The following is a 25,848-nucleotide window of genomic DNA, read 5'->3' as shown; positions in this document are numbered from 1 at the left end:
AACATCTGCTGCCACAGAAAGTGAAGGCTGACAATGATTTCTCCCTGCTCCCCATTTACTTCCATACTTTCGGGAGCTGTTCCTGTTCCACCAGAGCCTGTCAACAACACACCCTTCAAAGAACATCAGCCGAGGGCAGCAGCCCTGTCCTCTGTGAGAGGAGACTGGCCCTCTCCAATGGGAAACAGCCAGAGCAGAGCCATGGGGTTTGCTTTTAACCACGGTAAATATCAAAGGGAGATGTAATTCGTTCCACTAGCAGATCCTCATGCTCCTAAGGAACCGTTACAGACACCGCAGCCTCTTCTCACAACAAAAAAGGAGAGGCTCATGGATTTCAAGCCCCGTTGCCAGCAGGGACTTGCTCCCAGTTTCCTTCCAGGGGAAAGCTCCAGGCTAGCTGAAAGTGTCACCACAGCCTGGTGACAAGCCACCCCAGAGGGCACTTCTACGAGGTAGCCTCCTTCCTGGAACTAGACCAGAGTTTAGATGGGTCAGACAAGTGAGGCAGAGTGGACACTGCCTTGGGACACGGGATGTTCCGTTGCCGTTCCCCAGTTCTGCAGGACTCGGAGATGCCCGTTAGCCTCACCCAGGGCGCAACAGGAGGCACAAGCCTCCCCCTATGGATGCTGTGTATGTAGAAGACTGCAGGTTGCAGAGAGGCCTTAGATAGGCACCACCCTCATTAGACATTTTCTAGCACCTCATGGGAGATCTCACCCAGAAGACCCATGCAGATTAACTTCCATCAGTAGGTTAAATAGTGCCCCAAGGACAGCAAACAAAGGGTCAATGATAAGCAGGAACACAGGAGAACAGGAGCTGCCACATCTTTATTACCAGTCCCTGTTTGAGCTGTTGCTTTAGAAGATGCAGGTGAAGAATGAGCCGACAGCTTCCCAAGGGAAGCTCACAGCAGGGAATGCACTAGCTACGGTCAAACCAGCGCGATGGACAAGGCGTGAAGGAGAACAGTGGAAGAAGAGTCTGAAACCAAACTTTCAAAGTATAAGCTAATAAAACCAGTGAAGACTCCAAATGCCAATATTCCATGGAAGCGCCAGGCCAGGGCTGGGCTTGGCGCAACCAATGAAACCATTTTTATTGAGGACCACTGTCTCAACTTGGGGCCAACAGTAGAAACCTCTCTACCCTGCCCTGCCTAACCCAGCCACTTGGAATTAAACCACTAAAGAGGTCAGAAAACAGCAGAGGCTGCTCCCTTTCAGGCCAAAGCAAGGATTTCCCCTCTCCCAGGTCCATCTCCTGCCTAGGCCTCCCTGCTATCTCACACAGACTTTCTGCTCTGCACCAGCTGCGATCGGAGCCGTGACAGAAGCATTTATTGCAAAACTGTGGGCCATTCCTTGCCAAAACTGAACAGATTTTATAAAACGGAACCAAAAAGTCCCTTTGAAATGGTCCCCGCGATTGCCAGCACAAACGTGCCAGGGCTGTTCCTTTGTTCATCTCACTGTGCTCCAGATTCTCACTTTGGTTTTCTAATCGGAGTTCAAATCTGCTTAATGCAAACTGCACACGGGGGAGAAAGGAAGTGGCTTCTGGCAAGGTGCTTCCCAGATGCCTCTCTGGGAGCTCCGAATGGAACTCGAGGCCTCATTTCAGAGCAAGCATGTTGGGCTCGCTGGAGCAAGGCTTTCCCAGCGGAGAACACGATCCGACACTGCCGCTCAGCCCAAGCACCGGCCTCTGGCAGGATTTGGAGCACGGAGCCCCCCGACTGCCTTGCACAATCGACCCGCTCCCTTCTCCTCACAGAGAGAGGGGATAATGGATGAGAAGCGCCTGGAGAAAACCACCTGCTGGCTCCAAACACACACAAGGCAGCTCGGCTCAGTTTACAGCACAGATCATTATCAGTTCATTAAGCAGTTGGGTGCAAGCCATGTGTACATCCCTTTCCACAGGCCTTCTGAACTGGGCAAGTCTGGACCATAACATCTACCTCAAAAAGAGACCTTTTCCCTGAGGACAACAGTATCAGGATGATATTTAAGGTCCTTTCTGACCCAAACCATTCTATGACTCCACAACACAAGACCACACAGCCAAGAACCATATGTTTATTTGCCAGAGCAACTCATTTTCTACGCTGGAGGCCAGCTTCTTGTGTCTTAATTCTCTGTTAACACAGGGACAGATCTCGCTCACAGCTCTCAACCACCTGCAAAGCGCAGGCTGCAGCTGCCTCCCAAAATTCCAGCCCCTGCTGCTGGTGAGCCTGGGACCAAAGAGGGACCACAGGCACCCACGGCAAACTCAGTGATGGAAGAGCCGAAGGTTGGTGTGAATGAGCGTGATCCCCAGCTCATTGCACGCTTCGATCACCACCTCGTCGGCAGCTGAGCCAGATGGGGCAGCGATGAACTGTACTCCGCTCTGCACAAAGACAGAGATCAGTGGAAGGATTAGAGGATGGAAAACCGAAATCCTCCCCCAAAAAGGAGCCAGCAGCCCCAGTTCTTCACCCGCATCCCACAGTCCCTCATGCCAGCAGTCTGTTCTCTCCACAGCTCGGGAATAAGAGTGAAATGGTTCCTCTGGAAGGAACAGGCCTTGTCTTGACATTCCAAAGCATTTTAATAAACCTTTATCCGCTACTCATCCCAAATGAGAGCTACAGACTAGGAGAAGTCTGGCTGGAAAGCTGCCTGGAGGAGAGGGACCTGGGGGTGTTGGTTGACAGCGACTGAACATGAGCCAGCAGTGGCCCAGGTGGCCAAGAAGGCCAATGGCATCTTGGCTTGGATCAGACACGGTGTGACCAGCAGGTCCAGGGAGGTTCTTCTCCCTCTGTACTCGGCACTGGTGAGACCGCTCCTCGAATCCTGGGGTCAGTTCTGGGCCCCTCACCACAAGAAGGATGTTGAGGCTCTGGAGCGAGTCCAGAGAAGAGCAACAAAGCTGGTGAAGGGGCTGGAGAACAGGCCTTACGAGGAGCGGCTGAGAGAGCTGGGGGTGTTTAGCCTGGAGAAGAGGAGGCTGAGGGGAGACCTCATTGCTCTCTCCAACTACCTGAAAGGAGGTTGTGGAGAGGAGGGAGCTGGGCTCTTCTCCCAGGGGACAGGGGACAGGACGAGAGGGAATGGCCTCAAGCTCCGCCAGGGGAGGTTTAGGCTGGACATTAGGAAATTTTTTTTCCCAGAAAGGGTCATTGGGCACTGGCAGAGGCTGCCAGGGAGGTGGTTGACGTTGAGTCACCTTCCCTGGAGTTGTTTAAGGGGTGGGTGGATGAGGTGCTGAGGGACATGGTTTAGTGTTTGATAGGAATGGTTGGACTCAATGATCCGATGGGTCTTTTCCAACCTGGTGATTCTATGATTCTATGATATAAACAAACTGAGCAATGGCAGGATAATTATATCCATGTAGCCACAAGGAACACCCTTCCCAGGATGTGCTATTCCATCTAGCCATGCAGAGCAGAGATATTCCTCAGCAGCCCACACAAAATTCAAAATGAAAAGCCCAGACGTTTCTTGGAGTCACCCTGACGTCCCGACCCTGCCGTGACCTTACCCGTTTAGCCCTGTCCACGTTGTCCCTAAAAGGGAAGAAGGCGTCGGAGCTGAGGGAGACAGCAGTCAGCTTGGCAATCCACTGCTTCTTCTCCGCTTCCGTTAACTGCGCAGGCACCTCTTCAAACATCGCCTGCCACTTCCGCAGGTCTTCATCCTGCGAGGGCAAAAAGAGCCGGCTCAGCCCCAAAGCACACGAGGATAAGCAACATCCAACACCCTCCAACATCCAGCTCAGCTCTGCCTTCTGCTCCCACCACTCTGCTGCTGGGAGCTCCATCCCAGGGATTTTAAAATCTCAAGTGGTGGCGGGAGCACATTAGCACCATCAGCTCTTTTTGCATCCTTCTGGCTCCTTTCCTTCCCCCTCCTCACCCCAGGGCTTCAGGGATTCCTTCTGTCCTGCCTTTAATTCCAAGATGCTCAGCACGCTGCTCTGTGGAAACGCCAGCACACGCAAAGGGGATCCAGTAGATGATTTTGCACATGACAAACAGCAGCTTGGTTTATGATTCACCTTCTGAAACAGCCGCTGCTCCAGTTCTTACCCCCTTAAACAAGCAGCTGCTCTCAGAGATGATTCACAAGGTCCCCAATCCACCTCCTGGCTTTCCATACTTAAAAAGGACATAGTATTTTCTTGTCTCGCTGTTGTTTGTAACAGGGAAATCAGAGGGATTCCAAGAATCCCCAGTGCCACACAAGCAAACGGCACCACTGGGGAAAGGAAGGGACAGGGCAGTGGGAGCTGCCAACACCAGCTGTAGCTTTAACCTTTCCTTATTGCTGGAAGGAACGATCAAGGCAGGTCCCAGCACCTGGAGCTGTGGCTGCAGGAGCAGAGGGGCAAATGCCTGGGTGCGGCGATTGATGATCCCAAGGAGTGGCCCTGGCCACTGGCCACTGGCCACTCCTTGGGATCATCAATCGCCGCACCCAGGCACAAGGCTCAGGCCAGGCTCTTAAGTGGCACCTGGAGAGCAAATCCTGCAGAGGAACCCAGTGCCTCTGGCTCTGACCCCTAGCACGGAGGCTTGGCTTCTCCAAGAACTCCTCCAGATGCTTCCAGCCACAGAGAACACCCCCAAATCCTGGCACCTACACCTTCCCAGCCAGGAGGGAATTCAGTGACTCCAGCAGAGTTAGGGGTGGCTGACATCCATTGCTCTAACAGGGATCGCAAAGCTGTAAGCAACCAAGCCCCCTCTCTTGCCTGAAGCCCTGACAAATCCAGGAAGGTCTCAGTGTGGAGCCAGCACCAAAGCGGCTCAGTACCAGCCAAGGGTGGAAATAGAAAGAGCTTCATTTTATGCCAGAGGACACTTGGCCCGGCTTGGAAAGAAGGGCTTGGCGCTCCTGGGGCTGGAAGAAAAACTGAGGTAGAGGAGAGCAGGCCCAGGTATTGGGAAGCCTTGCCAGGTCCCAGAGTGCACTGCTGCTATTTCAAGCAGCAGTTCCAGCTGTTTCGCAGAGGCCGGACTCACCAGGGCAACCTCTCAGCCTGCCCTTACCTCCCCTATGGTCCCGGTGACGTACTGATCGATGGCATTGGAGATCTCTGCTCTCTTCACACCCGCTTTGAACTTCATGGAGAGCACACGGGGATGGTGCCGGAGCCACCAGTTGTTTGCCTTGTCTCCAGCCAGACGCGTGCAGTGGATCCGGGACTGCTGGCCGGCTCCGATCCCTATGACCTGGAGCAGACAGACACAAAGCACAATCACATCTTGCTGCACTGAGACGCAATCAGAGCTGCATTCCAGCCAAGCAGTTAGGAAAGGCCTCCCACAAATCTGATCTTCTCACTAATTAGCAAGGAATGCTTTGAAATACCTGCAACTCCAACTCTCAGTCTGTCCTCATAGCAGAGGGGCTCCAGCCCTTGGGTCATCTTCGTAGCCTCCTCTGGACCCATTCCAACAGTTCTATATTCCAGCTAAACGTTTGATAATGCCTCTATAAACCTCAACATCCATCATAAGCTTTAAAAAAAGAAACTTTCTATTGTCTCTGATATTTAATGCCCCAAAGGGGAGAAAGAGAAAACACATCCCATCTTCCTTATATAAAAAAATGAAAATAAAACTAAGAACCACTTGGACAATCACAATCTAGCTGTGAAAATGACTGGCATTTCCTAAGGCTCTCTACAGACTGCAACATACATATGTACAAGCCCTCAAAAAAAGATATAAAGGGATGGAATGGTACAAAAGAAATTACTCCAGGCTAGACTTGCAGAAGCACATAAGGCCTTTTCCAGCCCTACAATTTCAAGAGCCAACCCTATCATTGCCACAAAAAAATTACACCAAGGTTTTGTCCTTACCTGCCCGTCCTTGGCGTAGCAAACTGAATTGGACTGGGTATATTTGACAGCGATACTGGCAACAATCAGGTCTCGGACAGCAGATTCTGGCAGCTGAAACAGAAAACCATTGTCTGAAAAACCATGACTAGCCAAGTGGCTAGTGACCTGCAGCCCCCAGAGCCTACACAAGTACTGTGCCGTAGAGAGGGAAAGCGAGGGAACCAGAAATAGCTTTGTTTGTTCCATTACCAGCAAATTTTGGTTAGATTAAAACTAAACGTTCAGCTTGGCAGCTAATCTTGCAGCCTGCAAGAGGAAGACGCAATCTTACCAAGTCAAGAGGGCTCAATCACTGGCTCTAAGCCGGCAAAGTCTTATCTGTTTGCTCACTGTCATCAGATGTGCTCAAAGGCAAAAAGCTAAGGAAGTGTGCACAGGACCGCAATGATGATAATAGCTCCTAATATCCACATTAACTATTATTTTAAGTCTGTTCCATGACTAATTTATTGAAATGGTTTTCATTACCTCAATATCTGAACTTGCTTCTGAGCCCGTGACTAATCACACGCTCATTAACATCTGTTTCTTAATGTGAACAAGATCAGAGACAAAGGAATAACTGATAACTCTCGGATGATGTGAACTCTAAATGATGAGCATCACCCACAAGGCCAGAGTTTATACAGCATGCTGTACGCAGAAGGGAGAAATAAACAGTGAGTCAGAGTGAGATTGCAACGGATCCTTCGCACACGGCTGTCTCACCAGAAGAACATACACAGGGTGGCTTCTTATTTATAAGAACTACAAATATTTTTGTAGTCAGAGATAAAGGGCAAGATCCAGCTCCTCTTATTTATGCAAGGAATCAAAACAAAGGCAAACTATGCTGATTTACCCAAATATAGAATATTGGCTACATTATTTTATTGAAAGCCAGTTAAATCTCCTTAAAATATTTTAAGTCCACTTAAAATAGTGAAGATTTCCTTGAGGAAAGCACACCAGCTCAATCTTTAAGCTCATTTCTCTTTCCACACTTACATTTTTATTCTTTGTCACAATGTTCTTGAACAGCGAGCGGTCTATGACTGCATTGTTCCTCTTCTGCATGAGGTGCAGCCCATAGAGGGTCCGAATCTCAGTGTCGTCAGGTTCATAACGAGGATCCATCTAAAAGCCAACGGAGAGGCCAATAAAACATCCGTAGAGCTCTTCAAAGCAAACATCCAAGCTTAGGTTAAAACACATTATCTAAAGAATCCAAAAGCGAGCGGTTTATAGATGGCAACATCAAATCATCAGAACTAATTAGCATTAATTGGAGCAGCACGGTCCTAACAGCACAAAGGGATGTTTACAGGGGGAAGAGAGGAATGAGTTCTAGATGCTCACATACAAATGCGCATTTTGTGAGCCAGAAAGATCTACAAAGTCTTCCACAGGAAGGGGAAAACATCCACACATACAATGAGTCTTCCAGTCTTTCACAGGAAGGTAGAATTACTTTGCTTGGCTTCATACATGCCTCAAGGTACAACCCCTGCAGCCCTCTGACAATAAAGAAAGCAGTGAAAGCAATTATTTCCAGAGAGATGCTGTCATAGGGGCAGATCTCCAAATGTGCATGCAGGACAGTTAATCTACACCAGTGTAGAGGCGAAAAGTTAAATGGGATGTTAAACTGCGTTCAGGTCAGCTTATTTAGAACTTTGGGAGCCCCAGTTCAGGTTACTGAGACACAAAGTAACTGGATCAAGGCTACCAGCTCTGAAGAGGAATGTGAACACGCTTTACATGGTTTCCATAACCCAATAGTATTTGTTCAGATCTACTTTCCTTGACATCCCTCTTCAGACAGGCCCCAAAGATACAGGCTTAGCCAGTATGACCTCATGCTTGCAAAGCTAATTGAATTCAGGAAGCAATCAACTGCCAAGATTTCACCCTTTCCTGCCCGAAACTCCTGCGCCACCTTCTACATCTCCCCTGGTAGTGACTCTACAACTGCAGCCTTGGCTGAGCCTTGGGTTTTCTTTCTGTAAAGTTATAGTGAAGTTCTCTAGTTGTTTGTCTCTTGGAGTCAGGCAGAAACAGGACCTGTTTGGCTGTTCTGACAGCCTGACGTAATCCATTACGTTCACCAAAACAGGATAATTTTGAAGCCCAGCAACCACTGCAGGTACTGGGAACGCAACCTGACACTGGCTTGACCGCTCTGTATTGATATTCCTTGACAAGCATCAGTATGTAAAGATGCATCGTCCCAGCTCCAAACTCTGTCTGAACTTCCCCCCTGACTGTGCTAAAGGCTGCCCTACAAACACCACGTGCCCAGATAAGGCTTCTCTCAGCGATATCTAGGGGTGCTGGTTGATAGATAAGCCAGCAGTGGCCCAGGTGGCCAAGAAGGCCAACAGCATCCTGGCTTGTATCAGCCATGGTGTGGCAGCAGGAGTAGGGAAGGGATCTTCCCCCTGTGCTCTGCACTGGCTTCAGTTTTGGGACCCTCAATACAAGGACATTGAGGAGCTGGAGTGTGTCCAGAGGAAGGGAATGGCAGCGGGGAAGGGGCTGGAGAACAAGGGTTATGAGGAGATGCTGAGGGAACTGAGATTTTTCAGTCTGGAGAAAAGGAAGCTGAGGGGAGACCTCATGGCTCTCCACAGCTCCTGGAAAGGAGGTTGTAGTGAGGTGGGTGCTGGTCTCTTCTCTCAGGTAACAAGCAATAGGATGAGAGGAAATGGCCTCAAGTTGTGCCAGGGGGAGGGTTATGTTGGGTATTAGAGAAATTTTCTCTATTGAAAGAGCGGTGAAGCCCTGGCAGAGGCTGCCCGGGGCGGTGGTGGAGTCTCCATCCCCGGAGGGGTTCAAAAAGCTTGTAGACGTGGCACTTTGGGACTTGGTTTAGTGTGCTTCTCACTGCCAAGACTCACATCACCACCGAGGCCCTACATCTTAGATAAAAAGAACTCAGGGAGGAAAGCAATTCAGCAAAAGCGAGAGGAAAGCTGTCAAAGAGTGGAAAGCCAGCCAAGAAATTCTGTTTCTTTGAAGTATTCTTGCTGGGTCATAGATTTAATTACTTTAAATCCACATCACTCTGGAAGCCAAGAAAGGCATTATAAACACAGTCTGTTCTAGGACTATAGGCTAAACATGACCACAATGCTGGTGGAATTCCAGCTTCTATGGGAATTCCTCAAGACACTAAGGAAATGCTGCCACGCACTGCAGAGGGGCTTGGATCAGCCCCCCCAAGCTATTTGGACACTAACATGTGAAAAGCAGGTATGGAGAGCAGCAGAGGGTTAGAGTGGAGGAGGATTACAAACCTGGAGGACACAGTAACCACCATTTTTCTTCTTGGCAAGGATTTTGAGAGCTTCTTCCTCATAGCCAGGAGCTACCACACCATCAGACACCTGCAACACAGGCAGATTTCAGCTTCCACGTGAAAAGAAAGGGGCTAATACTACGAGCCCCACCTGCTGCTTCCAGAAGGGGACTGAAGGCCTGACTTTTGGGGTCTGCCTGTACCATGCAACACCAAAGGCACAGTTATAATATCAGTTTCAGGCCTGGAAACAGCACAGCACTATAAGCCTTTGGCAGGAGTTAGTGGAAAACATCTTGCCATCACTTCAATCAGAATGGAACTAACAACTGATAGCCCCCTCCAGCGGGAAACAGCTCGTGCAGGACATCTCCACTTCTCAGCTCTAACAGTAAACACAGCTTAAAGTTTCAACAGTGACACTACTGATGAGACACAAATGTTGGCAAGAGAGCTGTTAACAGCACTGAAATTGAGATGAAGCATTAACATTCATCAGTGCCAGGAGGCGATACACATCTTTAATGTACATTCTTATCCTACAATGTGGGTGGTTTGGTTTTGTTTTGGGTTGTTTTCTAAGTAATAGCATAGCAAATGTTATCCTCACAAACCAGTCAAACGTGCTCTTTTACCTGCTGGGGCCTACAAGAACGCTGGGGAAGGACTTGTTACAAGGGCCTGGAGTGATAGCACGAGGGGGAATGGCTTTAAATTGGAAGGGGGGAGATTTAGATTAGACATTAGGAAGAAATTATTCACAATGAGAGTGGTGAGGCCCTGGCCCAGGCTGCCCAGAGAAGCTGTAGCTGCTCCATCCCTGGAGGTGTCTAAGGCCAGGTTGGATGGGGCTTGGAGCAGCCTGATCCAGTGAGAGGTGTCCCTGCTTATGGCAGGGGGGTTGGAACTGGAGGGGCTCTGAGGTTCCTTCCAACCGAAACCATTCCGTGATTCCATGAAAGAAGTCTCCAATGTACAAGAGAGTGGTTTGCATCATGCCATCCCCCTCTCAAAAAAATCTAAGCAACTCCTAAGTAGAGGGATGTGCTTGGCAAAGCATTAACTCGTGGCTATTTAACTCTGTATTTAAATCAGTGACTTGTGCAGCGCAGTCAGCTACGAAGTTAAGGCTGGATCCAGCAAAGTTAAAAGCAGAGACTGGAAAGTGCCTGAGCCCACATGTAGCTTGTATCAGCTGGGAGGTGGCAATCTACGTCCCCATTCCAGCCTCGGGCAAGAGGCTGGCTATCAGCTCTCCCTCTTCTATTGCTCTGATTAAAGCTGTTAAACCAGGTATTTGTGACAGTGTAATCAGGGTTCATTTCCAGAGGCCTACTCGGAGGCAGAAGTTTGCAATCATCTCTTGGAAGCAGCATTTCAAGCACTGCTATTTCCCGTTCTCTCCCACAGACAGGTTTTAACTGGTAGGAGGAAAAAAAGCATCAAGAAATAAGTGTAAATTCTGCACTCCGGATCCTGAATTACCTAAATGGTCCCATAAACAGCTTTCAGTAAAATGGGTCCAATCCAAACAGAATGGCTGTTAAAACGCGATTCCCCCTGGCATGATTTTCCTTTTTACACTCAAATGATTTGCTGCTGTTTAACCAACCTCTCTGGAAATAATCTTGGCTGTAGCCACGTCGCAGATATCAGACAGTGCAATGAAGTCACCAAAAGACGACATCCGATCAGCACCTGTAAAATCATCTTTTTAGTAACATATCAAACTACACCATAATACAAAACAAGCCTTTGCTCCTACAAACCAGTTTCCATGAGAACTAAGAATTTATTCCCATAGCCAAGGAAAAGTAGGCCATGTAACAGTAGCAAGGATGAAAAAATCCTGCCTTAAACACTTTAAATATTCCCATAGTTCAGACAGTCTTCCTTCTTTCCTGCGCATGTCAAAGCTCTAACTCTGCAATGACTCCCTCTGCTTCTAGAAGTGTGTCTGCTGTGGTGGCAAGAGGACATGGAGCCACAAGGATCATACAGAAAGAGTTTAGATGGGAGACAGTTGAGAAAAGAAGAAAGCTTTTAGATGCCTATGTTCCCACTTAGCTTTTCCTACAAAAAAAACAGGTCCAGAAATGCAGCTAAGAGCAATTTAAGATTTGGTTTTGCTTCCTCTAAAATTAAATACTCTCTATATTTAATGGCAGAGCTAAGGTGAACAATTAATTAATAGCACTCAGCTCCCATCACTAATGCTGTACTACTTCACAAAGTCAATTCTTCTGTCCTTGCCATTCCAAAGGTTTGGTTTTCTACAATCCCACAATGCTTTTCTGAGGGCAATGTTCAAAGGTGGTCCCTGAAATGGTGAAAAGCAAATGCAAGGCAACAGGATACTTATCAAGTTTGCTTTGCTCTCTAGAAACTGTGCAGATTCTCAAAGAATGCCATGGAAAATGAAAGAATTAGCAAAGTATCTCAGCTAAGCAGAGGAGGCTATTTTTATTTGCTTATTTTTATCTTTTTTTTGTGAGTTCTAAGTGCAAAAGCATTAAAAAAAAAATCTAAAAAACCCACAACAAGAACCAGGCAGAAATATTTCTACTCAAGTTAAGTGTCATGAAGTGCAGGGATAGGATGAGGAACAACAGCTTTAAGCTGAAAGAGGGGAGATTGAGATGAAATCTTCGGAAGAAATGGTTTCCTGTGAGGGTGGGGAGGCCCTGGCCCAGGTTGCCCAGAGCAGTGGTGGCTGCCCCATCCCTGGAGGGGTTCAAGGCCAGGTTGGATGGGGCTTGGAGCCTCTGATCCAGTGGGAGGTGTCCCTGGTGGAACCAGATGTGCTTTGAGGTTCCTTCCAATCCAAATCATTGTGATTCTATGATGCCTGAGCACCCGATATGCAGTGGAAGGCCAAGTGTGCTACCAGCACAGCTATTTGTTCAGCCATTCTTTAGCCAAAGCCTCATAGATTTATATATATGTGTGTGTATATGCAGACATGTAAATTGAAATACTCTCAACAGGTCTTCTATATGTATCAGGAAAGAATTCAACGTGGTTTTAGCCTCTTTAAAAGAGGATGCAAGGTCTGATCACTTGGAGGGCAATTTTTCATAGGCAGTCAGATCATTATGGAGGAAATCTCTGCAGAGGAGGAGGAGACTGCAAATGGAAAAGCCTGTCAAGCGCTAAGCGTTATGCTCAGCTGCTGAGATTTAAGCTCAGCTCTTCAGACACGCTGGTTTCTTCCTGGGCTTCTCACCTCTGCTTCGCGCATAGGCAGACGCCAAGGGCGTTAAGGTCTTGTGGAAGTCATGCACCATGCAGACTTGTGCCTCCTCTTCGCTGAGAGGCACTCCAACAGCAGCACCTAGTGGGAAATAGAAGCAGGGCACTCAAACCAGAGTCTCTTGCTAGTTCCTGCCACTGGAACCATCCCAGATGGCCAGGATAGGGATACATACAGGCCAGGGCCTGCCAGAGGTCAGTCTGCTCAGAGAAAAGCACCAACACGAGGAGCCACCCTACCTGCAGGGCTGACGTGTTTGAAGGAGGCTGCAGCAGGAATGCCTAATGCTTGCTTGAGCTCCTTCACCAGCTGCCACGCGTTGAGAGCATCACACAGGTTGATGAACCCTGGAGAACCATTCACCACTGCAAACAGAGCACATGAGCAGACACCTTAAAGCGGGCACACGCCTCTCCTCAGTGCCTGGAGAGCAAGTAGAAGGTATTTATCCCATTAAGAACTGAAATCTCTACAAGGTGTCCCTGCCCATGGCAAGGGGGTTGGAACTGGATGATGTTTAAGGTCCCTTCCAACCCTTCCTTTCTAATTCTATGAAATTGCTCTTGTTAAGTGACCCTGGCTCCTCAGCAGCTGGTTGAAAAGCTGTGCCAAAAAGCTTCAGTGACTTGAGGAAAGCACAGCCTTGGGAGTCAGAAGATGCACATACAGTTCTTTTCCCCATCAGAAGCTGTTGATATAACCTTGGAGCAAGACAGACGCTGCCCTGTGTGCCTTCCCTCTTGTCAAAGGGGAACAAATAAAGAACATTCTCTCCTGTGCTGAGTTCTTCAACCAGCAGCCATTTGGAACAAGAGCCATCTCTTTCTGAGGGAGCCTACTAGAGCTTGACTGTGACCAAGGGACACAGGCAGTGCTGCCAGGGAAGAACACAAAAACCACGACCCTTGCTCCCTAGCAGGTGAATTCTTTATAAATCTAGTACGGAAAAGCTTCCTATGGGATCCCAGAACTGAAATAAGGAAATGCTGCAACACAAAGCTTTATTCTCTGCTCAACAGGCCAATGCCCACACACAAGGCAGAGCTGGTTTTCAGCAACATTAAAGCAATCCAAGAACAAGCACATACAGACTTTCTTTCTCTCCAAAAGAGGAGTTTCCCTCACTGCAGCAATGCTGTGAGCAGTGGCACAGCCTGGAAAACAGGAGACACCAAACCTGTCCCAGACTCTTGTGAGTGAAACCAGCATCCCCTCCTTCCCTCTGCCACCACCAGCATTCTGGAAAACCAAGCTTACTAACCTCCGCTCAAAACCACCAGAGAGAAAAACAGAACAAAACCCATTCAGATGTAGAGAAGGACAGCTCTGATTCTAGACAGAGCAAATGGTGACACAAGAAGATTGGGAAGCTGCTAAATAAGAAAAACAGGAAGGAGCAAAGCATCTTTCAAGGATAACAAGGTTTTCCTTTGCAAAATCTGGATCTGATGTCAAGCAGAAGGTGCACCACATCGATCTGCCCAAAGCACCTTCAGTGTAGACACACACCTTACACCAACAGAGAACATGGAGCTGCAATAAGTCTCGTGGGGATCAGCAGACTCTGCTGCCTCACACAGCTCAACCTTTTAACTGCAAAGCTAGTGCCACTCGGTAACAAAGCCGTTGTTAAGGCACTGCTGGCCACCTCTTGGACTAAAGCACAAGGTGGTATTTTAGTTCTTAAAGAAAACCGTCAGACATGCCCAGCTACCTCCTTTCCTACCTACCCGAGCTCCCTTTTGGCCTAGAATCACAGAACCATCGGCCAGGCCTCACCTGTCAGGGGAAGCTTGGGTCTCATCGTGTAGAGCTGCGCAGGACTCTGGTGAGGATTCATACCGTACCTCAGGGGCAGCTGGGACATCCCCTTGCTGTACTCTTTCCTGAAGTAGTCAGAGATGGCTGCATCGTACTGAGCAGTGTGGGTGAAAGCCTGGGGACAGAACGGGGAACACCATTCAGTTTGCAAACATCAGCTAGCAAAGGATTTGGTGTTTCAAGAAGTGAATGAATGAAAGGCAAATTAAGTCTGACGGAGCCTTTTGCTGGAAGCAGACACGACCAACCTTCAGTGCAAGGAGGCGCCTGGTTTCCACAGAGGTATCTCTGTCCCTTGATGTCGACATCTCCTTAGCTACAGCAGAGTAGTCTGCGGGGTCACACACAACGGTCACACGAGCGTGGTTCTTGGCAGCAGCTCGCAGCAAGGCAACTCCTCCTGCAAGGGAAAGAAGGCATGAAGCACCCTCCTTCCAGACACAGCATCATCAAGTGCCACATCTGAGGCTGGCAAGGGATGTGAATCATTCATTTGTGCCAGAGGAATGTGACCCCCTCTCTCTCCAGCAAGAGGGGACTGCAAGATCGCTCTTCAAAATGCACAAGGCTGCTGAGTTTGACACAATCCACAGGCTGCAATGAGCAGCTGGGGCAAAAACTCCTGCCAGCAGTGCAGCCACATCCCGCAGAGAGCAGTTGTCTTATCTGTGGATCACTTAAGCACCACCCTCTGCCACACTGGGCTGGGAAGGGTCTGCAGGAAGATTTACTTCTACTCTGCCAAACAGCTGAGGTTCTCAAACCTCGCTGCAAATATTAATGAATTCTGCCCAGGTCCTCTGTGTAAGATAAAATGTCACGCTCTCCCCTTAAATCTGACTCTGCGCGGCTATTACAACACTTCAAATCACACAAGATACTAGGCTGCTGCGAAGGAAAAGTAGAGGCTGGCGCTGCTACGTGCAGAGAGAGTATTACTCCATAAAACATTTAATAGAGAGCTCTGCTGGGCATCATTTGGACTAAACTACTGTGAGAAAATTCAATCCCAACCCAACCCCACAGCACAAATCTGTGCCTGTGCCGTTCGCAAGCTGCCAAGCAGAGATGCTGCAGTGAGGGAACAGCAACCCTTCAGGGGTTAATAAGCAGCACGAAAAGCAAAACTGCTGACGGTACAGGGGTCCGTGCTCATAACTACTCTCACATATGCAGACCAATCCCATTCCCTGCAAAGGCCTCCTGCAGTGAAGTTGTCAGCCATCTCCAGAACACTTTCAGTGGTTCAGTTTCTTCTCTCCAACGCTGATGGGTTTTATTTTTACTACCCTGTCAGAGGCAGCAGTAGAGGTTTTGGCTGCTTCCTGCGTTTCAGGAGGAAGCACGGTCCACCTGCCCTTTCCCAGCACGGACTTTGCAACGCATCAGGCTCTGTCCTTTGGGCAGCACAGCTTGCCAGCCTGTTACAACAGTGATTTGACATTTGAATTGCAGGTCTGCTTCAAAGCAACGAGGTTTTACCAACAATGCTGCAGCTCCTGTGCTCTTTAGCAGACTTCCTTTAAGGATGCGCAAGGCCACCAAACAGAAAAGACAAGACCTGAGACCACTCAGAGACCAGAACCATCAAATCTGCCTGGAGAACAGATTTACTCTCCCTTTAACTTACCAATATCGATCTTTTCCACTGCCTCTTGTACAGTGACATCCGGAGAAGATACAGTCTTCACAAAAGGGTAGAGATTACATACTACGACTCTGAGAATGGAGGGGAAAAGCAGGGTTACTCCATGAGAAATAAAAAGACCAAACTGAGCTTGGAATGCACTGGGTACAACCAGAGCTTTTAGGGTCTTGTCTCTCAGATCAGGGAGCAACACAAAATCCTGTAGCCAAGGCTTCTTTCTTTAAAAGACTGAGGAGTCAGCAGTGTTCAGACAGAGGCCAAGCAGGGGCACAACAGTGAAAAAGCCTCTGTATTACAGAATTTAACTGAACTATTCTGCATTGAACAGCATCACAGTGAGTAAACCACAAATTTACACAAATAAGTTTAAAAAAGGAGTTCCTTTAAATACACAGACCTCTGTTTAAATGTTTAGCAATTTTGGTGCGCAACTCAAAAGGACTTCAAAGCCAACTCTGGGCACTGCTGAAAACAGGCATCCGCCAGCCTTCATAACAGAGGAAGCACCCAGAGTGAGGTCTGTGGTAAACAAAGGATCCATAGGCTAATTTTCTACCACCTCCCAGGAGCAGAAAATGACCTACGTGTCACCTTCTGGACCTCAAAAATACCAACGGCATGTGAAACCTGAGCACACAGCCTGGATCCCATAAGGCCTCCGTGGCACAGAAAAGCCGATGAGAGGACTGACTTCCCCTTCTCAAGGTAAGGCTGGAACTTACTGGAACTATGTTCTTGACCTGATTGGGCAGAAGCTGCAGTCTGCATATCAGGAAGCATGAAGGAAAAACTCGCCCCATATATGAACAGCAGTGAATTGCCTCTTTTGACCTTCACAGACTATGTTTTTGATTCAAGACAATTAGTTTACTGTCTCAATTTGAACATAGGAAGGTATCAAACTCCAGCACATGCCCAGTATTGGCAGCAAATTGCTGTGATGTATATGCCTGTGTCCAAGTTTTAATGCTCTTTCGTTTCCATGTTTGGCGATGAATTCACACAGAAGCAATAATCAGCTTCCAGCATGGTTTTCAGAACCCATTATGTCTCTAAATTCACTGAATCATAGAATCGTTTGGAAAAGATCTTTGAGATAACTGAGTCCAAGTGTACCTGTCCACTACTAAAACACACCCCTGAGCGCCTCATCTCCCTGTCTTTTAAACCCCTCCAGGGATGGGGCCTCCACCATCTCCCTGGGCAGCCTCTGCCAGGGCCTGAGAACCCTTAGGGTGCAGGAATTTTTCCTGATGTCCAATCTGAACCTGCCCTGACACAACTTGAGGCCATTTTCTCTCATCCTATCACTTATCACTTGGGAGAAGAGACCAGCACCCACCTCTCTACAACCTCCTTTCAGGCAGTTGCAGACAGTGATGAGGTCTCCCTTCAGCCTTTTTCTCCAGGCTCAACAGCCCCAGGTCCCTCAGCCACCTCTCATAACCAGTTCTCCAGCCCCTTCCCCACCTCCATTCCCCTTCTGTGGACACACTCCAGACTCTCAATGTCCTCCTTGTGGTGAAGAGCCAAAAACTGAACCCAGGATTCAAGATGTGGCCTCACCAGTGCTGAGTGCAGGGGCACAATCCCTGCCCTGCTCCTGCTGGCCACGCTGTGTCTGATACAAGCCAGGAAGCCACTGGCCTTCTTGGCCTCTGGGGCCACTGCTGGCTCATGTTCGGCTACTGTCAACCAACACCCCTTGGTCCTTCCCTAGAATGCCTTTTATTCTCTGTTCTATCTCTGATAAGCCCTCCTCCTAAACCCATTCATGCTCCTGACCTGTTGCAAACCATCAGGAATCTGTGGACTTTAACACCGCTAATGTTTTTATCCTTGTAAATCAAGATAATCAATACCAAGGTTTCCCACCTTGACCTGCGCAAATAAATTTTATGCAACTATGCAAAGACCCTCCTGCTGAGGATCAGCTCCTTTGGCCTTAGGTCAGACAACCCAAACCCAGTTATTGCTCCAGAGGCAAGTACACTCCAAGCCCCTGATGTAAAGCCAAGTTACTCCCCCCTGCAATTCAGCAGAGCCTGTTTTGATATGTAGCGTACTCTGAAGAGCCACCACTGCTGAGCCACCTGTGAGGATTCCTGTGATTTTAAGTTTCAGGTTTTTAAATTCAGCCTGGAAATCCATCCATACCAAGCACATCGGTTTTTAAAAATGCTTTTAAAAGCTAAGATGCATTCTAGTCCAATCACCTCAGTCAAACTACACCTCCATCCTGGCTATACCTACAACTTGCTATGTTCAATTCAACCATACATTTCTGAACCAGGAGTAACCCCCAACATAGAACTGGGTATCCCAATTGCTAGTTAGATATTAAAACCAATTAAACACACTCCAAGAGTTCCCTACATAAGTGTAGTGAGTAAATACATTCTAATCAAACCAGAAAAATATCTTTGACACTGGCAGAGGCTGCCCAGGGAGGTGGTGGAGTCCCCATTGCTGGAGGCATTTAAAAGACAGGAAGATGAGGTGCTCAAGGATCTAGTTTAGTAGTGGACGGGTACGGTTGGACTCAACAACCTCAAAGGTCTTTTCTAACCAAAGGATTCTATGATTTATGCTACTGTACAAACTGTGCTACTTCAATTTCTGGCTGCAGCTCACTTGCTCCCATGATGGCTCTCAGAAAGCAAGCCTTATCCGTTATCTGTGTGCTTTCTGCCTGTACAAACGATGCGTGTTCCTGACCCGCTTTTCATGTTTATTATTTACTTGGTAAACATTATGCAAATATCAAAGGGTATATTGACTAAGCAAGTATTTCAAAATCGGGAATTGTCATCTGATCAGGCATCCAGTGCTAAGTTGAGGGGCCAGTGTTACCCACTCTGCTCCACGCTGGTACGGCCCCACCTTGAGCACTTGGTGCAGTTTTGGGCACCACAGAATAAAAAGGACCTAAAGCTACTGGAGAGAGTCCAGAGGAGGCCACAAAGCTGGTGAAGGGTTTAGAGGGGCAGCTGTATGAGGGGCAGCTAAAATCATTGGGTCTGTTCAGCCTGGTGGAGACTGAGGGGAGACCTCATTGTGGTCTGAAAGTTCCTCACAAGGGGAGAAGGGAAAGCAGGCGCTGAACTCTTCTCTCTGGTGACCAATGACAGGACCTGAGGGAAAGGCAGGAAGATGCACAGGGGTGGGGGCAGATTAAGTTGGACATGAGGAAAAGGTTCTTTCCCCAGAGGGTGGTGGAGCACTGGAACAGCTCCCAGGGAAGCAGGCACAGCAACCAAGCCTGACAATATTCCATAAGCATTTGGCCAACACTCTCAGCCCCACGGTGTGAATGTTGGGGTGTTCTATGCAGGGACAGGAGCTGGACTCGATGATCCTTGTGGGTCTCTTCCAACTCAGGTTATTCCATGATTCTATGATGTGCCCTCAAGCAGCACAAGTGCTAAATTCAACTTTGCAAGAAGTGCAATATGGCCCAGTATGGACTAAATGTAAAGTGCTCAAATTGCCAGACAACCAGAAGCCACAAGGTAACTGCTTTGGTTTAGTTTGCTCTTATCACAGGTGATACAATCTGTAGGAAATATTTTACTGTAACAAACATGGTATCTCCCAGCCTTGAGAAGGAAGGAGACTGCAGCTGTTAGTCCCTCCTGCTCCTATTCATTGGTGCTGACTGGTCTCCGAGGTTCATTTTTGATTACTGGTGAATTGCACCATGTTCCCCAATATTTACCTTACAAGGCTGAAATCCTGTTTGTTCATATCAGCATTATCTTCTGGAATGTTGCGAGCCAAGATGCCTAGTTACAAAAAGAAAAAAGTGCATTTGCATTAAAAAAAGAATTAAATCACCAACAAACATTTGTTTAATTCAATATCTTCTTTAAAACTGTGCTTTTCCTCAGAGACTTTCTACCATGAACTTTTTTTATTCTCGTCCAGGCAACAGTCCTCAGTCCCTACTCCTCTACCTTTGTCCCATTTTACTGACTCTTTTGCTGTTCAAAATCCATATGAACAGGTTTTCTTTCCTGAGCACTAAATCCTAGAGCGTATCAAGTGTTGAACATCAATCTCAAAAATGTACTTTGCAAGCATTCAGTTGCTACCTTTAAAATACAAAAACTGTCATTAGAGAGGTCATGGAGAGAAAAAGGGCACCTGCCAATCACCAGCCAGCAACACTCAAAGCCTGCAAAACGAGAGAAGCAAGAGTGACCGTGCCTCGAGCTGAGCAGCGCAGGTGGCTGGCACGAGTCTAGGACCTCTGAGAAACTTGGATTATGCAGCTGCACAACCCTGGGTTCAAGGCCATCAAAAGAGACTGTCTCCAGCCCGCAGGTATGACAAGCAACAGGTTCAACTCGAGGGATCTCCAGCACAGCAACAGGAGATGATAAAGCAGATGGGTTAATGTGTAGATTGACCAATTATCAGCAGTCTTCCTTGCTGAAGAAGAGCCAGGGAAGACAAGACATGCAGAAATCACCTTCTAAAGACTACGCTATCACATGTCTTATGCTGCACACCAGATTCAGCCACAGGTTAAACTTGGTGGAGCTCTCTGCCTGAACAGGGTTGAAACAGCTTCTGCAAAGAATGTGCAAAGGAATTTACAGAGAAGCCCCGCTACTTGCAGCCCTGGGGAAGAAAACCTCTGGTAGCTGCATTGGTACCAGCAGAGCAACAGAGGAAGCAATTCAGCCACTGTGCGCTCCTCCTCCACCCTGTCCTTTCCAGAACAGAACATAATTAGAATGGTTTGGGCTGGAAGGGACTATGAAGTTCATCCAGCCCAACCCCCCTGCAGTGAGCAGGGACATCTTCAACTTGATCAGGTCGCTCAGACCCCCATCCAACCTGACCTTCAATGTTTCCAGGGATGGAGCATCCACCACCCCTCTGAGCAACCTTGGCCAGTGTTGCACCACCCTCAATGAAAAAATTCCTTCCTAATGTCTAGTCTGAACTTCATTACTCTGCTCTTCCACACAACCCTTAAAAAAGGCCTCTCTCAACCTCTTACCACCCTCACTGCTCAGGGATTTCTCATTAAAACTGAAAATACTTTAGCAGAAACATACCAGCATGGACTGCAGGATGAAGGGTTTTCACTCGTCCACCCAACATCTCAGGGAACCCCGTCAGATCCGAAACATCTCTGCTCAGTGAGAAAACACAACATAATTACAGATGTGCTATAGTGACTCGGTCTGTAGGTTGAACATTTACTATTCCCATCAGGGCAGTAATTTAGATCTACTGGCAATGTTGGTTTTACCTGAAAGAGATTTAAAACCCTAGGAGTTTTGAAGGCAGCAAGGGGCTGGGGAATTAAACTTAGCTTTCTTTTGATCCATCTGTTAAAGGATCATGGCCTTCCCACCTGTGACAGGAGGAACACAGAGGGAAAACCCATGCATGATTCCTCTAAATATCTTGTAGCTCAGTAAGAACACAACATATGGTAGGTTTATAACTGAACTGCCAGGAAAAACCTATGCTCAGTGAGAGACCAGAGATACATTCTTCTTACAGAAGGCTGGGAAGTACTTCTGAGATGAGGCATCCTAAGTTACAGCAGCTCTGACTGTTTTATTATGGTTGGCATCTGTCAAGTAGTTAGCAAAATGCTGCTGGGTACAGAAGAATAAGTAAAAACAGCCAGAACGTTGATTTAATGGTCTCTCACTCTTCACAGGGTGTTTATCTAGATCTTAGGTGAAAGAGACCTCTGACAGGAGACAGAAAGGACACTGCTTTCTAACAAGTGACTCTATACACAGAACTTTATTACTTCCATGACAGAACCTCCCTATTCCAAACGGCCAAAAAACTGCTTTTCCCATTAAGAAAGCTCACAGGTCATGCTCAACTGAGCAGTACAATTATTTCTGAGATACACTGAAAGAACCAAGACAAGCAAATCCTAAGTGAACATGGTTTACAGAAGGACTGGAAGACCATACTTGGAAGATGCAATACTTCAGCACTCTTCTTCCAAGCTCCATCAAAACATTAACTGAAGTTTCATCACTCCCTGTGGCTGTTTATAGAATCATAGAACGGTTTGGGTTGGAAGGGACCTTAAAGACCATCCAGTTCCACCCTCCTGCCATGGGCAGGAACACCTCCCGCTGGTTCTGGTTGCTCAAAGTCTATGACGGTAAAGGAATAATAAAATTTGAGAGGGAAGGGGAAATGTGACAACTCTTTGCTTCAGGTGTCACTGACAGCACAGCCAAGCAAAGAAGTCAGAGAGATACGGACAAGTGCTGGATGACAGTGAGGACAGGGAGCTCTGGAGGTGGTGTGTATCCATAGATCCCCATAGCCTATCACTGCATTCACTGGGAGCGAAAAAGGAGTTATAATCACCTCATCCTGCCAAATAATCGACAGATTTTTCAACGATGTATGGGAATCAATATTTATTTGGCCAGAGCTCATTTATTATCACAGCAAGGAAGAAACTAAAACACATTACCCCAGAATCAGGGGCCAAACCAGTCAGAGACTATACATGCCTCTTCTCGAACAGGGGATGCACAACACTTAATGGCTCTGTCTGACAAAGCTGGCCACCGTGCTCAGGAAAATGTTTGTGACAAATTATCTCTAGCGAGCTCCAGGATATTCCTGACACACATCAGTTCTGCCCCAGGAGCAGGCAAAGATCAGCTTTCACCCAGCTGTGAAGAGCAGCACTAGGGCCAGATTATGAATTTCAAGACAACTGATTTGTCTCACAAGAAAAAAAGCCAGCTCAAGGCAGAGAACACAACACACCACCCCTAAAACTCCTCTGACCTGCACAGCAATGCTCTTTGGCCTCAGTCAGCCAACTTGGGGCCATGGAGGTTCTGAAGTTTGCTGTGGGGCTCCTGGGTGGGTTCTTTTTTTTTTCCTTGGGAAGCGAAGACTTGCTTTCACACTCCTTTTCAGTCACTTTTGCTCACAAACAGGAAAGTGATTTAAATGCCCTCAGGACCCAAACGTGTGTTTTAGTGGAGTGCCTGTACCTGACGGGCAAGCCAGCATCTCTCAGAGATTTGGCTGTTCCTCCCGAGGCGATGAGACCCAGGCCGAGAGCATTCAGGCTCTTTGCAAACTCCACTAGGCTGGTCTTGTCGGAGACGCTCAGTAAAGCTAATGGGTGAGAAGAGCACAAATATTTTGTGTTTAGAAGCGGAGCAGAAAAATAATCATAGAATCAAAGAATGGTGTCCTTCACAGACAACAATGCCCAAGCGCTGAGATTCATAAATCAAAACAGCCAAGTTTCTCAGCCTTACAACTGCACTTGGTTTGCACTCCCCAGCTTTTTGTTTGCAAGATCCAGAAACTTTCAGTTATTCTTTTTTTAACGAAACAGGAGAGCCTAACACAGTCTGCTTGGTCTGGGAAGTCCAAGCATACAGCAAACACCTACATGAACAAAGAAAACATGAGAGAAGCATATGGGCATGTCTCAGGAACCTGCCCACACTAGTGTTGTTGCTTGAGGGCCTGATCCATAGAATCACAGAAGGGAACCACAGAATGGTTTGGGTTGGAAGGGACCTCAAAGACATCCAGTTCCAACGCCCTGCCATGGGCAGGGACACTTCCCACTGGATCTAGTTGCTCCAAGCCCCATCCAACCTGGCCCAGGGGCAGCCACAACTTCCCTGGGCAACCTGTGCCAGTGCCTCACCACCCTTAAAAGAAAACATTTCTTCCTAAGATATCATGTCAATCTCCCCTCTTTCAGCTTAAAACCGATCCCCTTGTCCTGACCCTGCGCTCCCTGATCAAGAGCCCCTCCCCAGCTTTCCTGGAGCCTCTTTCAGCACTGGAAGCTGCTCTAAGGTCTGCCTGGAGCTGTCTCTACTCCAGTCTGAACAACCCCAATTATCTCAGGATCCTGCCCATGCTGTCTTTATAACTTAAGGACTTGATCCACAGAACATAGAATGTAATCAGAGAATGGTTTGGGTTGGAAAGGACCTGAAAGCCCATCCAGTTCCACCCTCCTGCCATGGACTGGGACACCTCCCACTGGACCAGGCTGCTCAAAGCCTCATCCAACCTGGCGTTTCCATCCATCCTCCAAGAACAGGACATCCAGAACTTCCCTTGTCAAGCTGTGCCAGGGCCTCACCAACCACATCGCGAAGAATTTCTTCCTAAGACCTCATCTCAATCTCCTCTCCTCCAACTTAAACCAGTTCCCCCTCACCCTGTCCCTGCCCTCCCTGACGAGGAGCCCTCCCCAGCTTTCCTGGAGCCTCTGGAAGCTGCTCTGAGGTCTCCTCAGAAGCTTTATCAGTAACAACAGGGCTAAGAGAGGGGAATCTTTATAAGTCCTGTAAGTTCTGCCCTTCTCTTCACCAGGGTGACCTCAGGACCCTGCTCACAGCATCTTTGTTGCTTAAGGGCTTGATCCACAGAATCACAGAATGGTTCGGGTTGGAAGGGGTCTCAAAGCCCATCCAGTTCCAACCCATGCCCATAGGCATGGGTTGGAACTGGATGGGCTTTGAGACCCCTTCCCACTGGCTCAAGCTGCTCCAAGCCCCATCCAACCTGGTCTTCCATCCATCCTCCAGGGATGGCGCAGCCACCGCTTCCCTGGGCAACCCACATGGCTTACAACTTCTTCCTGCTAGCTCCACCTCCCCTCTTCCAGCTCCAAACCCCTTCCCCATGTCCCGTCCCTGCCCTTGCTGACCCAGAGCCCCCTCCCCAGCTTTCCTGGAGCCCCTTTTCCCCCTGGAAGCTGCTCCCCCCCCCCCCCCCCCCATTACCGAGCTGCTGCCTGGCGGCCATGGCGGGGCGGGAAGGGAGAGGGGGAAGGGGGCGGTGGCGCCATTTGGGCTCCCGGCTTGGGGCGGAGCGGGGGGAGGAGACACGAGGGAGGTTTGAGGGGGGGGGACACACGACACACGACATCGTGTGTGACCCGGGGAGGGAGCCCAGGGTGGGATCTCGGAGTGAGGTGGAGCCATAGAGTCGTGGAAGGGTTTGGGTTGGAAGGGACCTCAAAGCCCATCCAGTTCCACCCCCTGCCATGGGCAGGGACACCTCCCACTGGATCAGGGGCTCCAAGGCCCATCCAACCCGGCCTTGAAGCCCTCCAGGGATGGGGCAGCCACAAATTCCCTGGGCAACCTGTTCCAGGGCCTCCCCACCCTCATGGTGAAGAAATTCCTCCGTATGTCTAGTCTAAATCTGCCCCTCTCTAGTTTATCCCCATTCCCCCTCGTCCTATCGCCACAAGCCCTTGTAAAAAGCCCCTCCCCAGCTTCCTTGTAGCCCCTTCAGGTACTGGAAGGTCGATATAACATCTCCTCAGAGCTTTCTCTTCTCCAGACTGAACAACCCCAGCTCTCTCAGCCTGTCCTCACATGGGAGCTGCTCCAGCCCTCAGATCATCTTCATAGCCTCCTCTGGACCCGTTCCAACAGCTCCATCTCCTTCTTATGCTGAGGATTCCAGAGCTGGAGACAGGACCCTAGATGAGGTCTCCCAAGAGAGGAACAGAGGAGCAGAATCCCCTCCCTCGCCCTCCTGGCCTCACTGCTTTTTATAGAATCATAGAATCATAGAATAACCAGGTTGGAAGAGACCCACCGGATCATCGAGTCCAACCATTCCTATCAAACACTAAACCACGTCCCTCAGCACCTCGTCCACCCGTGCCTTAAACACCTCCAGGGACGGTGACTCAACCACCTCCCTGGAAAGCAGGAAGCCCAGGACTCAGTTGGCCTTCTTCGCGTTGCCAGCTCATGTGGAGCTTCTCATCCACCAGCACCCCAAGTCCTTCTCCGCAGAAGGATGAGAGATCTTGGTGAGGAAACTAGGAATCCCAGTGTGGGATGAGAGATCTTGGTGTGGGATTTGGGGATCCTGGGGTGGGATGTGGGAGGGATGCAGGAATCCTAGTGTGGGATCCCAGGGTGG

At 48.5% G+C, this 25,848-nt stretch overlaps 1 protein-coding gene across 1 annotated transcript; it reads right to left on the bottom strand.

Annotated features, from left to right (window-relative positions):
* Positions 1-2,071: 2,071 nt before the first annotated feature.
* On the bottom strand, positions 2,072-24,754 carry ATIC (5-aminoimidazole-4-carboxamide ribonucleotide formyltransferase/IMP cyclohydrolase). Its single transcript, XM_069860604.1, has 16 exons — positions 24,690-24,754; positions 22,923-23,049; positions 20,985-21,061; positions 19,634-19,700; positions 15,898-15,986; positions 14,516-14,667; positions 14,226-14,382; positions 12,686-12,811; positions 12,420-12,527; positions 10,806-10,891; positions 9,192-9,281; positions 6,901-7,029; positions 5,872-5,964; positions 5,054-5,236; positions 3,544-3,699; positions 2,072-2,403 (listed from the first exon to the last, which is right to left on the bottom strand). The coding sequence occupies exons 1-16, from the start codon at positions 24,709-24,711 to the stop codon at positions 2,284-2,286; spliced, it is 1,782 nt and encodes a 593-aa protein (XP_069716705.1). The 5' UTR covers positions 24,712-24,754; the 3' UTR covers positions 2,072-2,283.
* Between the last annotated feature and the right edge of the window lie 1,094 nt (positions 24,755-25,848).

This window comes from Phaenicophaeus curvirostris, chromosome 7, assembly GCF_032191515.1.
Source record: "Phaenicophaeus curvirostris isolate KB17595 chromosome 7, BPBGC_Pcur_1.0, whole genome shotgun sequence".
NCBI lineage: Eukaryota > Metazoa > Chordata > Aves > Cuculiformes > Cuculidae > Phaenicophaeus > Phaenicophaeus curvirostris.
The sequence above is the reverse complement of the archived record's forward strand: the minus strand, read 5'-3'. Positions and strand labels throughout refer to the sequence as shown.

Bases quoted from the DNA above. Each gene is read 5' to 3' on its own strand.
- ATIC (XM_069860604.1), bottom strand. From the start codon at position 24,711: ATGGCCGCCAGGCAGCAGCTCG. The intron at 15,987-19,633 runs GTAAATATTGGG...CTCCATTCTCAG, and splicing joins CAGGATTTCAGCCTTGTAAG to AGTCGTAGTATGTAATCTCT. The intron at 9,282-10,805 runs GTTGGTTAAACA...CCTGTGTTGCAG, and splicing joins CCAAGATTATTTCCAGAGAG to GTGTCTGATGGTGTGGTAGC.